Source organism: Oncorhynchus tshawytscha, linkage group LG30 (genome assembly GCF_018296145.1).
Source record: "Oncorhynchus tshawytscha isolate Ot180627B linkage group LG30, Otsh_v2.0, whole genome shotgun sequence".
Taxonomy (NCBI): Eukaryota; Metazoa; Chordata; class Actinopteri; order Salmoniformes; family Salmonidae; genus Oncorhynchus; species Oncorhynchus tshawytscha.
In genome coordinates this window covers 28,997,022-29,011,597 of record NC_056458.1, presented here as the reverse complement: position 1 = coordinate 29,011,597, position 14,576 = coordinate 28,997,022, and the positions used below count along the sequence as shown (strand labels likewise).

The window sequence follows — 14,576 nt, the reverse complement described above, 5'->3', positions numbered from 1 at the left end:
ACATTTGAGGCCTTTTAAGCATTCTAGTACAGTTAAATAGTTGATACACACACTGCCCAAAAAGTGATTTTGTTGGCATTTACATTTGTCCCCATTACCAGTAAAACAACAAAACCTATTTATTTAGCTTGCTGTGCTGTTTCATTGTTCATTTGTTCAGTCATTTCATTCTTAATCAGGATTTCGTCATACATGTCAAGCAGTGAAGTTTCAGCTCTGTCTGTCCGTGGCCTCTCTTCCTCAGTGCGCACTGTCACTGTGTCCGTTTCCATCTTGTCCAGCTGTGTATGTAACATTTTCACGTAAACCCTGTTTCTTGTCTGCTTTGAAGTAGCGATCCTTGTACATAGCATGGTGGCGACACAGTAAAGAGGCTCCGTGAGAATGCCACCGAATCGCTTGTTCAGTACTCGAGTACTTCTACAAGTTTTTAACCCCACGGTCCGTGTCTGCGGTTTTGTTGAGCAGGTATCACGTCTGCTGCAGACACAGTTGATTAGCTTATTTCTCAAGTCAGTTATTTGAATGGCTTTAGGAGTGTTTCAAATATGTTCTCAAATGCCATTGTAATGGCATCAGTGGTATGAGAATCAGTACATTCTTGAGCATGCAAAACGTCTTTCCTCGGTACGAAATCCTCGTTGACCCACTGACTGTGCTGTCAGACTCAGCATGCTCATGGGGCTCACATCACTGGTCCAAATGTCAGTCGTGAAGCTAATAGCATTGATGCCCATAGCATGTAGCTCATGGATGTGCGATTCAACAATACTGTGTAACTCCGGTAGGGCAACATCTGACAAATAGTGTACTGGGGCTCGACCAGTCGGCGAAAGCCAACATCACCCAAGACCGAGGACAGTTGATTGTCAAGGGCAATGAAATCCATTGTCTTGGCATTAACCTCTTGACGCTAGGGGGCACTATTTTTATGTTTGGAAAAATAACGTTCCCAAAGTAAATGGCCTATTTCTCAGGACCAGATGCTAGAATATGCATATAATTGACAGATTAGGATAGAAAACGCTCTAAAGTTTCCAAAACTGTCAAAATATTGTCTGTGGGTATAACAGAACTGATATTGCAGGTGAAACCCTGAGAAAAATCCAACCAGGAAGTGGCTTCTATTTTGAAAACTCCATGTTCCATAGCCTCCCATTGCTCCATTTAAAAGGATATCAACCAGATTCCTTTTCCTATCGCTTCCTCAAGGTGTCAGTCTTCAGACATAGTTTCAGGCTTTTATATTGAAAAATGAACCAGAACGATGTCATCGCGTCAAGTGGTCACATGAGTTTTGCTCATGCAACAGAGTTTGGATAGGTATTGCTTTTCCCTCTCCTACTGTGAAAGATATTTGCGGTTGATATATTATCGATTATATATTTTAAAAACAACCTGAGGATTGATTATAAAAAACGTTTGACATGTTTCTGTGGACATTACGGATATTAAATCCTGTGGATTTCTGAACATAATGCGCCAAACAAACAGAGGTATTTTGGATATAAAAATGATCTTTATGGAACAAAAATAACATTTGTTGTGTAACTGGGAGTCTCGTGAGTGAAAACATCCGAAGATCATCAAAGGTAAACGATTAATTTGATTGCTTTTCTGATTTTCGTGACCAAGCTACCTGATGCTAAGTGTACTTAATGTTTTGTCATGCGATCGATAAACTTACTCAAACGCTTGGATTGCTTTCGCTGTAAAGCATAATTTCTAAATTTGAGACGACAGGTGGATTAACAAAAGGCTAAGCTGTGTTTTGCAATATTGCGCTTGTGATTTCATGATTATGAATATTTTTAGTAATATTATTTGACTGAGGCGCTATGCTATTCAGCGGTCGCTGATGACAATTATCCTGCTTAAGGGATGGGTAGCGTCAAGAAGTTAATGGATGTTGTCTCTCTGAAAAGTTCTTACTCTTTCAAATGACTGCTCGACTTCGACTTGTTTAGTTGTTGGAAGTATGTGCTTAGTGTTTTTCTGTGTAGCGCTGTATTTTTGTGGCGTCATTACGTCATCTACATAGGTATGCACGTCAGCTTTGACATTGGTTTTGCACCTTCGGCGTTAAACTAGACATTGGGCCGATGTTTGCAATTTTAGCTAATATCGACCGATTTCAATATGCTCACCGATATAACGTGCATCCCTAACTCTGTGAGTTAGGTGATTCTTGGGGGATATGAAGCACAAAAAAGCTAATATGTACCATTGACTAGCATTGGAGTGATGCCACAAATGCTATAAAATAAATGCATTTCAAACGGTGGCCAGTTAAACACAACCTAAGCATGGGCTGATGTCATACCTTGTCCATATACTGCTTACAGGGTAAGGAAACCAATACATAATTGTGTACTTTGGGTGAACTATCCCTTTAGCAATGAGGGGGGGGGGTATTCTTAAAAAAATGAATAGCAGCAACAGCACCATCTAGTGGTCAGAACACGGTAATATCAGGTTGTAAGATGGGACATAAACCTAAATAAATTCTCTGAACAGGGGAAAAGACAACACAGAATTCACTGGGAATACATTTATAGGATGAAGAAACAATACTCAGCCACAGCTCCATACTACTTGTCAAACAGAGAAATCATCCAGTGTACCAGTTGTTGGGGTGGGTTGGCGTGGAGGGTCCGTGGGTGGCTTTTGACCATCTCTTTGGATTCCTGATATTAGGTACTATATTCATTAATTATATTAATCAAATCAATTAAAATGGCCAATTTGGGTGCAATCAATTAGCTTAATTTCTCAGAGGTCAAATTATATTTCAACAAAATGTCGCAGGAATGCTAATCTTATCTGTTTCTAACAACCAAAACAATTTCAGAAAAATCTGAGATGGTGGGTGTCAACCCTCTTTCTTGTGAGACATTCAGAAATCGCAGTATATTCATTCTTAGTCTGTCACTTATCAGGGAGAGGCTTGTTCGAAGAAGGAACAACAGTGAAGGATCTGATGGCATCATCATTTCTTTGCATTGCCTATCAAACACTGTAAGCCCTATGCTACAGCCATTTATTTCCATATACTGTTTAATTGGTGAGTTATCTCCCTCTCCGTGTGTTGAAATATTAAAATGTTTGAATAGCCATCTTTGAATAGCTTCAGAAACTGCAACTATTTTCTCTTCATGGCATTTTAGCCGTGCCTCCCACCTTCTATATTCCACTGAATGATGGTCTGATTAGAGCAAACCGCACAACATTTTCCCAAATACTGTTTATAAGATCGCAAACACAATCTTAAGCTCTCTGAAAAGCACAAGAGGCGGTGGAGTAGGCCAGAAATATACAAGAGGTTGTATGGATCAGTTTTGAGTCACTCAATTAGCCCAACCGTAGCGTGATTTCCTTCTCATTAAATGGCAAACCGCGGGTATCGTAATGCAAATGCCAGGTCTGACTAATTGCCGGCTGGATAGAGGGCTAGAGTGGAGGGGAGAATTGGCTCGTCAGACATGATTAAATGCCAGGGACATCTACTGAAGATGACAATCTCTGAGAAAATCGTTCTTATTTGAGACAGTGACTGGTGGTCATTACGAACCAGAAGTTTCTGTGCTTCAAAACACTTCTCTCTATGGGTATAGAGCTCACCAGTTTGTAGTCCTAAAAGAACGGTAATTAGTTACCTCTGGTTCGCTCAGCCCTTCCTATGGGGAAATGAATGTGGAAAGAATGGGGTTTTGGGATAAACGCCAAAAATAAGGTCTGAGGTTAACACCGGCTTAGAGATTTTATAGATTTTTTTTCAATGAGATATCAGTCAGTTAACATGACCTTTATGAATTCTGAAGTCTGTGCTTGTTTTGATTACATAGAGACTTCAGAATTCACAAAAAGTGGCGTGAGCTGATCAAAGTTTATCCAATAACCCTAATAAAAAAAAAACATTCCTTTACCCATAGGTTTTGACCAATGAGCCATGCCGGAGTTGGTGCTTACAAAAAGATGCCTTTACTATTGCTCTGCATAGGCCTGCTGTGTTAGCAGGGACGTCAACTAAAGATGACAACATCAGAGATAAAGTTGCTTCTTACTTGAGACAAGAGGTAATTGCATCAGAATCAGATGGTTTCTACGTTTTCTAACACTTCTTTCCCTATGAATATAGACCTACTGTATTACCAGGGATGTCAACTAAATATCATCTGACACAGTTCTTTCTCAATCCCTGTGAATATACTGTATTATGTTCTTTCAACTGAGGGGATCATTCAAGTATTGATTTTGATTTTCCTGAAGAGTAACTAGTGTGCCTTCGCGTGGCCACTATATATTTAATGATCCAAAATGCAATGTACTCCCAAAGTCATCTGCAGAAATTTGAATTTCTTTGATCGTCCCATTCTTCGATGTGGTGTTAATCCAGACATCCAGTGTGTATTGAGATTCTGTGTCCATGCAATGGGTTGCTGTCAGAGGAGCAGATTCACTGTCCTCCGTCAAGGTCGTTTACTTTATGGGGATTCTGCTGCGTCAGGTATTCGTGTGAAGCCCAGTCCGCTTGGCCCCTCGCTGCCTGCCTGCCTCACTGGCGCATACACACAAGCAAACACACACACACACACTGACACATTTTCTGTCATGCACATCACATCCATTCTTACACACACAATCCTTTTGATAATATAAATGTTCTATGTGACACATGCATTCTCTCCATCACATTGACACACACATACATTCTCAGTGTTGGTCTCTCTATCACACACATACTATACATTTTAGTAATTTAGCAGATGCTCTTATCCAGAGCGGCTTTAAAGGAGTAATTAGGGTTAGGTGCTTTGCACAAGGCACATCAACATATGTTTTACCTAGACGGCTCCAGGATTCAAATTAGCGACCTTTCTACACAGAATATCATTCAAAATGATTGCCTGATGATGATCTGAACAGTGGTATGCATTCATGGATGCCAAGGGAAGCAAGGTTCCCTCCCAACAAAAACATGTATAATATTTTATTTGTCATCTGTGTTTCATAATTTTCCTTCAAGTCGCAAGAGGCTGAATATATCTCACTGGAGAACACATCCGAGCGAGCGAAACAGCGCCCCCTCTGTCTCTGTGTAGCCCATCTATCTGAAGCTGTCTGTAGTGTTGAATGCAAGGAAAGCCAGCGAGCATTTGGCATCCCTTGATAAAAAACTAAGTATAAAAAAAATAGGCAATCAGTGTTGATCTAAACTGAGTGAACACAACTGTGAATGGTCCTGGCTCACCAAGAAAAAGTGTCAAGGGAAACCAGTTTGGATTTGGCTTCAAACCAATTACATCAAAAGCAAAACGTAATTGACAGAAACACCATGAATTGTCTTAATCTTGTTGTGTCGTCTTCCGGTGGCTAGATGGCTAAAATTGTCCCTTTCCTAAATTAGCCATGGATTGAGATAGGGATTTAAACTTGTCGTTTTTCTTCATTCTCCGTACTGGCCAAGGATTATAACAGGGATACTGATCCAACCATAACTTCATACATTGTGCCCCTGGCCTGAGAGGAAGGAAGTTCAATATGTAATGGGCTAATGTTAACTAGCTGGCTCATCTTTACCCATGAAAGGAAGTTAGGCTAGCGAGCAAGCAATTTAGCAATTTAGCCAGGTAGCCTAGGACAACAAAAACTAAAAGCGTTTACTGTATGACAGTTATAGACCGTTTCGTCAACATGAAAGAGAGGAGGATGGCATTGGCGTTTCTCTACAACTAGGGTCAGCCAACATGTTTTTTTCTACTTGCACGAACACACCCCACACACACACACACGCGCATCAGAACCAAGGAAAGCCACATATTTAGCTTATGTTGATTGGACTAAATTATGTTTGGTATCTTTTAATTATCACTGTATTAGACTAAGCATAGGTGATTTTGATTATGTATACAGTGCATTCAGAACGTATTCAGACCCCTTTTCCCACATTTTGTTACGTTACAGCCTTACTCTAAAATGGATTCAATTGTTTTTTCCCCGCTCATCAATCTACACACTATCCAATAATGTCAAAGGATTTGCAAATGTATTACTAATGAAAACTGAAATCACATTTACATAAGTATTCAGACCCTTTACTCAGTACTTTTTCCTGAAGTACCTTTGGCAGCGATTACAGCCTTGAGTCTTCTTGGGTATGAATCTACAAGCTTGGCACACCTGTATTATGGGAGTTTCTCCCATTCTTCTCGGCAGAACTGTCACCAAGACACCAAGACACCAAGAACTGTCAGGTTGGATGGGGAGCGTCGCTGCACGTCTATTTTCAGGTTCCAGAGATATTCAATCTGGTTCAAGACTGGGCTCTGGCTGGGCCCCTCAAGGACATTGAGACTTCTCCCAAAGCCACTCCTGCTTTGTCTTGGCTATGTGCTTAGGGTCGCTGTCCTGTTGGAAGGTGGAGCAGGTTTTCATCAAAGATTTCTCTGTACTTTGCTTCATTCATTTTTCCCTCGATCCTGACTAGTCTCCCAGTCCATGCCGCTGAAAACTATCCCCACAGCATGATGCTGCAACCACCATGCTTCAACCGTAGGGATGGTGCCAGGTTTCCACCAGACGTGACGCTTTGCAGTCAAGCCAAAGAGTTCAATCTTGGTTTCATCAGACTAGAGAATCTTGTTTCTCATGGTCTGAGAGTCCTTTAGGTGCCTTTTGGCAAACTCCAAGTGGGCTGTCATGTGCCTTTTACTGAGAAGTGGCTTCCATCTGGCCACTCTACCATAAAGGCCTGATTGGCTGAGTGCTGCAGAGATTGTTGTCCTTTTGGAAGGTTCTCCCATCACCACAGAGGAACTCTGGAGCGTTGTCAGAGTGACCATCGGGTTCTTGGTCACATCCCTGACCAAGGCCCTTCTCCCCAACTCTAAGAATATTCTTGGTGGTTCCAAACTTGTTCCGTTTTAGAATTATGGAGGTCGCTGTGTTCTTCGGGACTTTCAATGCTGCAAAACTGTTTTGGTACCCTTCCCCAGATCTGTGCCTCGACACAATCCTGTTTCGGAGATCTACGGACAATTCCTTCAACCTCATGGCTTGGTTTTTTCTCTGACATACACTGTCAACTGTGAGACCTCATCGACAGGTGTGTCCCTTTCCAAATCATATCCAGTCAATTGACTTTACCACAAGTGGACTCAATCACTCTGTAGAAATGGAAACATGTTTTATAAATTAGCAAACATTTCTAAAAACCTATTTTTGCTTTGTCATTATGGGGTATTGTGTGTAGATTGAGGATTTTGTATTTATTCCATTTCAGAGTAAGGCTGTAATGTAACAATGTGGAATAAGTCAACGGGTCTGAATACTTTCCGAAGGTACTGTAGCTGATATTTATAAAACTGTTTTTGCTTTGTCATTATGGGGTATTGTGTGTAGATTTATGAGGAAAATTTTTATTTAATACATTTTAGAATAAGGCTGTAATGTAACAAATGTGGAAAATGTCAAGGGGTCTGAATACTTTACCGAATTCACTGTAAATATTTAAGTTGAAATGATTCTGGGGTAGTTGAGGTAGCTCCTGTTTTCTTTGCGACTTGCGGTAATTCTCTGTGGTTCTAAACCAATAATTGGTTAGTAGTCTGAGCATTTCTTAAACATTAACTATGCTGAAGGTCATGTAACTGTTTGTTTCATGCAATATGCTTTGCTGACTTCACAGGACAGATGTTTCTCTCCGGTTTTGGGATGAAACAAAGGTGTGGTTGAATTTTTCTGCCACTGTGTTTTCTTATTGTCTCGGGCAAGGCATATGAACTAACAGGTTATAGAGCAAACAACGCAATTATCACAACAAAGGTTGTAATATGGCCTTTTTTTCTGGTTTCCTCAGTGATTTTACTCACTTACCGCTACTGCTTTCCAACTTCCCAATACCTTTTGAAGCGTTTGTCACTTCAAACCATAATTCCTTCTGTCAAAAGTACTGTCACACTGATTTGTAATAGACTGTCATAGCCCAAATTTAAAAAGTAAACATTGGCCATTGATTACATTGCATCACCTTTTTCAGATGATATCAAAATGGGGTTGCGGGCCAAAAAGGTTTGGGAACCCCTGCCATAAACGGACTATTAACTCGACGACCTTCCTGCAAATGGTATCAGAGCACCAGCTCTCGAACCAACAGACTACGAGACAGCTTCTACCCCCAAGCCATAACACTACTAAATAGCCACGAGAAAGCTAAATAGGGTCAGTGCCATTTAATTAACTATCTTGCACGGACTTAACGCACACTGACTATACAAACTATTTACACATGCACACATACAACCCACACACATTCACATACACTACATATGCATGCACACCAGCACAACACAAACACATACACCCACGCACACTTTTACACATCATATTCTGCTGTGACTCTGTTATTTATTTTAGTCTTACCATTATCTATCCTGATGCCTAGTCACTTTCCCCTGCCTTCATGTACATATCTACCTCAAATACCTCGTACCCCTCAATTCATTTGGTTCTGGTTCTCCCTGTCTATAAACTCAGCAAATAAAGAAGCATCCCTTTTCCTCAGACGGTAGGCAATTAAGGTCACAGTTATGAAAACTTAGGACACGAAAGAGGCCTTTCTACTGACTCTGAAAAACACCAAACTGAAGATGCCCAGGGTCCCTACTTATCTGCGTGAACGTGCCTTAGGCATGCTGCAAGGAGGCATGAGGACTGCAGATGTGTCCAGGGCAATAAATTGCAATGTCCGTACTGTGAGACGCCTAAGACGGCGCTACAGGGAGGCAGGACGGACAGCTGATCGTACTTGCAGTGGCAGACCACGTGTAACAACACCTGCACATGATCGGTACATCTGAACACACCTGCAGGACAGTTACAGGATGGCAACAACAACTGCTCAAGTTACACCAGGAACGCACAATCCCTCCATCAGTGCTCAGACTGTCCGCAATAGGCTGAGAGAGGCTGGACTGAGGGCTTGTAGGCCCGTTGTAAGGCAGGTCCTCACCAGACATCACCGGCAACAACGTTGCCTATGGGCACAAACCCACTGTCGCTGGACCAGACAGGACTGGCAAAAAGTGCTCTTCATTGACGAGTCGCGGTTTTGTCTCACCAGGGGTGATAGTCAGATTTGCGTTTATTATCGTAGGAATGAGCATTACATTGAGGCCTGTGCTCTGGAGTGGGATCGATTTGGAGGTGGAGGATCCGTCATGGTCTGGGGCGGTGTGTCACAGCATCATCGGACTGAGCTTGTCATTGCAGGCAATCTCAATGCTGTGCGTTACAGGGAAGACATCCTCCTCCCTCGTGCTACCCTTCCTGCAGGCTCATCCTCACATGGCCCTCCAGCATGACAATGCCACCAGCCATACTGCTCGTCGTGTGCGTGATTTCCTGCAAGACAGGAATGCCAGCCATGGCCAGCGAAGAGCCCGGATCGCAATTCTATTGAGCACGTCTGGGACCTGTTGGATCGGAGGGTGAGGGCTAGGGCCATTCCTCCCCCAGAAATGTTCGGGAATTCGCAAGTGCCTTGGTGGAAGAATGGGGTAACATCTCACAGCAAGAACTGGCAAATCTGGTGCAGTCCATGAGGAGATTTACTGTAGTACTTAGTATCTGGTGTGGCCACAAGCTGCATTGACTGTTACTTTTGATTTTGACCCCCCCCCCTTTGTTCAGGGACACATTATTCCATTTCTGTTAGTCACATGTCTGTGGAACTTGTTCAGTTTATGGCTCAGTTGTTGAATCTCGTTATGTTCATACAAATATTTACACATGTTAAGTTTTCTGAAAATAAATGCAGTTGACAGTGAGAGGACATTTCTCTTTTTGTTGAGTTTTGCTCCATTGTGTATTTTATTACTTGTGTTACTGTTTTTCGTTTGATTATTTCTTTAGCTCTGCATTAATGGGAGGGCTTGTAAGCAATAATTTCTCGGTCAAGTTGACATCCTTTGTGTTCTCGCTTGTGACAACACTCAGTCAATCACTCTCTCTCTCGCACGCACACTAATAAAAATGAGAGAAGAGAAAAGGAGAGGCAACACGACTGTCACTGGGCGTGTGTAATTGAACGGCATTTGCAAGAAACAGCCTGTATTCTATTTTGTAGGCATCAACTGATATGCAAGGCACTGATATCGATTCATGAAAACATAGCTAATTACATCTGTAGGAAATTCACTACGGTTTCTGAGTAAAACATTTTCAGGTTCATTAGGATTGTTTCACTCGATACATGTTTGTTTTTTCCCGTAAAAAATATCATCGTTTACATTTTTATTTCCATATCAGGGTTTTCGTTAGTTGGTGAAAGCTGGCTTTTGGTCAAAAAATTATAATTGAAAAGGCTATTTTTAAATATAATTAGCACTGGCCAATTGTCCTAGAGAAGAAATAATGCTTTTTAGCCTCGTAATTGATGGAATTACCAGTCGTCTTAAATATACTGAAATATGAACGCAAAATGCAATTTCAAAGATTTTATTGATAAATACATTTTTTACGCCCTAATCTATGTATTTCACATGACTGGGCAGGGGTGCAGCCATGGGTGGGCCTGGGAGGGCAGGGGTCCACCCACTTGGCAGCCAGGCCGACACGCTGGGGAGCCAGGCCCAGCCAATCAAAATTTGTTTTCCCCTACAAAAGGCCTTTATTACACACCGAAATATACTCACCTTAAAGTGGCCTTTTATTGTCCACAGCACAAGGTGTGGTTGAATTTATTCTGCCACTGTCTTATTGTCTCGGTAAGGCAACTGTCTGAGAGTTTGTTTGGAATAGGCTATTTCTTTCTCGACAAGCTGACCAATAGAATAGGTAAACTTTTAAACAATGGGGGATAGTAGATTGACATAAGCTAGTGCTTTTGCTGCTCCTTACTTGTCTTGTTGGCTGAGGAAAAGTACATGTGGACAGTTATTGTATCTTCAGAATTTGGTAAGAAGGACCGGACATCGTTGCGTCCTCTACTTGCTCCTCTACTTGCATGTTCTGTTAATATGAATGACCATATTCTAAATGTGATTTCTATCATTCTAACCACCGTTCGTGGACACCCTAATTAGGTTACACACCCAATGCATATGGGTCCTTGTCAGGTAAATTAAAATACTTCTTTTTAAAATGTCTGGTGAAACAATTTCCTAACAGAAAACCTGCTCCATAGCTATCTATTGTAACTTGTTGGAGTTGCTCTTCCAGAATAGCGGGGGTTAAATGCATTTCATCTGCTGCTTTCTGGATATAATCCCCAGGCTACAAACACACACACACAACAGCTTCTCTTTCTCTCTCCTCTTATCTTTGTCCCTTGTCAATCTTCCACATTACCTTCCTCTTCACATCATCTCTCTCCCTCCCCTCTCTCTTCACCTACCTCTCCACATTCTCCTCCCTCTCTGGCAGGCTACTCCTGCAGTGAGCCAGTATCATGGAGGCAGCATTGGGGAGTGCAGCTCTAGGACTGCTCGGAGCCACGGCAGCAGCCAGCCATGACATCTCTGACAGGTAAGACCTAGCGTCATAGCACACACTCACCTCTACTACTCTAGTCAGTCCCATAGCTGTCTGGCCAGGGGAAGCTTTTCAAACCCCACTCTAGTTTTATAGCAGGTGGAGCTGTATCTGTTTCTGTTTGTACAGTAAGAGTACAAGCGTGTGTGTGTCCGTACAGTTACAGCATGCAAATAGCTGTGTAATATGTTAGTTGGCTGCAATAAGATTTTTGGTGTTTGTGTTTTATTACAATGTTGAACACGTGTATGGCTGTGACTGTATTCCACGTTGTGTGTGTTGTGTCGGGGTGTCTAACTGAGAGGGCCCTACACGAGTTTGTTTGTATGTGTGTGTCTGCGCTACCTCGTGTGTGTGTGTGGCTTGGCTGACTCTTCACTTTAAATGCTTCAAGGATAAATTACACCAGTGTGAGCACAGGCAGGGGGAGGCAGTGGCAGACGTGCCTGAGTGATGTAGGTTAGGTTAAGGGGGCGCGTTCGCAATCATCAATTTCCTTACTGTGCCATCAGGCTGACTGGCTTTCCAGAGTCACTGATGCTGTATGCAGTGCAGCCATTACGGACCATCACTGCTGGGAACCCTTGTTCATATTTCCTTAATGACAGAGCTAGCATGCTACAGCATTACCTCTTCTGCTCTTTTGGCTAATATATCAGATTTCAGCTACGTCATCTATCAGCTTCCGCTGGACCAATTTCCACTCAAAAGCATAGGATAGCATAAGCTACACATTCCAACCCAGTCAATGTAGCATACGCACATACTGTAGGGTAGTGTAGGAAGGCATTCACACAGTTTTTCAGAGTCTATTATGGAGCCATACTAGGGCTGGGCGGCATACCGTATTTTACTATATACAGGTATTGATGCACAGACCGGTTTGGGTTTTTACTCTACCTTCTATAACGGTATTTGAATGTTTGGTTTATTAAATGTGATATTCCATGTGTAACGTCAATTTCTATAGTTTACACTGCTACTTGAGTCATCCCTCTCCACTCTCTCCTCATGCCGCTTTCCACACAGACCTAGTCCTGCCTGTCACTCGAGCGCAATTGTTGTTGCTTGACCACGAGACACTTGCATTCAATCTGCATGGTCAATGCAGCACATGCAGCAATGTTGATGACAGTGTTGCTTCTTAATATAAATCCACATTTTTTTGGTGTTTCTTACATCTGCAAACAGCTAGTTTCTTTACTTAGCAAGTTTTAGCTAAGTCATGTTAGCTGCTAATGCTAATTAGTTGGCAAGCTAGCTAAAAAATGTACTGAGTCAGAGCAAACGTAGATAGCTAATACAGCCTGAAAAAAGTGCTGGTGTAGGCCTAAATCAGCATGTTGTTTGTGCAACAGTATCATCTAAATCAATAGGCAAAGCATGAATATGTTGGCTACATGAAAAAAACATGGCAATGTGGCCAAAAATTAGAGGGTCCCCTAGGAAACACTGACCATCACTTTGGTTCCTACCCTGTCACAAAAATGTATCCCTGGCATTTTCATGTCAAACAACACTGTATTCAAAGTGCCTACTATTATTTATATTCTAACTATAGAGTTAGAATAAACATATTTCCATGATTCCAACAGTTCAACCAGGTGTTTTGATCTTTATTTATATTCTAACTATAGAGTTAGAATAAACACATTTCCATGATTCCAACAGTTCAACCAGGTGTTTTGATCTAAATCACAAGTCAAATTGCAATTGCAACATTTGGTTAAAAATAAGGCCAAAAAATGTGCCAATATCGGGCAGCCCTTTGTGGCAGTGTGGAAATTCTCAAATGAGTGCAGAAATGGAAATGGAAAGGAAGGAAATGCAGAAATGGAGAATTGTTATTCAAAAATATAAAATGCTGTCAAATTTGAAAAATACTGGGATATGATATTTTGGCAATATCACCCAGCTCGCTCACTCACTCACTCACTCACTCACTCACTCACTCACTCACTCACTCACTCACTCACTCACTCAGTCAGTCAGTCAGTCAGTCAGTCAGTCAGTCAGTCAGTCACTCAGTCACTCAGTCACTCAGTCACTCAGTCACTCAGTCACTCAGTCACTCAGTCACTCAGTCACTCATTCAGTCACTCACTCATTCAGTCACTCACTCATTCAGTCACTCACTCATTCAGTCACTCACTCATTCAGTCACTCACTCATTCAGTCACTCACTCATTCAGTCACTCACTCATTCAGTCACTCACTCATTCAGTCACTCATTCAGTCACTCATTAATCTTCCTTTAAAACTTCTTAAGGCTAGGGGGCAGTGTTTGGATGAATGATGTGCCCAAAGTAAACTGCCTGTTACTCAGGCCCAGAAGCTAGGAAATGCATATAAATAGTATTGGATAGAAAACACAAAAGTTTCCAAAACTGTTAAAATAATGTCTTTGAGTATAACAGAAATGATATAGCAGGTAAAAACCCGGGGAGAATCTATCCGGGAATTTTGTTGTTGTTGAGGTGACACCATTTAAAATGGGAATATCTCCCAGATTGCAGTTCCTAGGGCTTCCAGTAGATGTCAATCGTCTTTAGAAAGAGTATCAGGCTTGTTTTTTGAAAAATAAGCTGGCTCCCATTTTGGCTGTAGTATTGTGGCGCACGTGGATGAGAGGTTTATTGGTAACTTTTGGGATTCATTTGTATGCATTTTCAACAAGGGAAACTGGTGGATTACTGAGTCAAGCACGCCAACTTAACTGACTTTTTTGGGGATATAAAGAAGGACTTCATCGAACAAAAGGACCATTTGTTATGTAGCTGGGACCCTTGGGATTGCAAACAGAGGAAGATCTTCAAAGGTAAGTGATTAATTTTATCGCTATTTCTGACTTTCGTGACACCTCTGCTTTTTTTGTACGCGGGGTGCTGTCCTCAGATAATCGCATGGTGTGCTTTCGCCGTAAAACGTTTTTGAAATCTGACAAAGCGGCTGGATTAACAAGAAGTTAACAATTTAAACGATGTAAGACACTTGTATTTTCATGAATGTTTAATATTACGAATTTTGTATTTTGAATTTCGCGC

General features: G+C 41.7%; 1 protein-coding gene across 1 annotated transcript in view; it reads left to right on the top strand.

The window, feature by feature from the left end:
- Positions 1-14,576, top strand: part of LOC112228455 (rho GTPase-activating protein 32) — a 241,599-nt gene that overhangs the window by 71,313 nt on the left and 155,710 nt on the right. The window contains exon 2 of the mRNA XM_024393786.2: positions 11,425-11,526. Coding sequence (XP_024249554.1) covers positions 11,450-11,526 — 77 coding nt within the window. The 5' untranslated portion in view covers positions 11,425-11,449. The remainder of the gene's footprint in view (positions 1-11,424; positions 11,527-14,576) is intronic.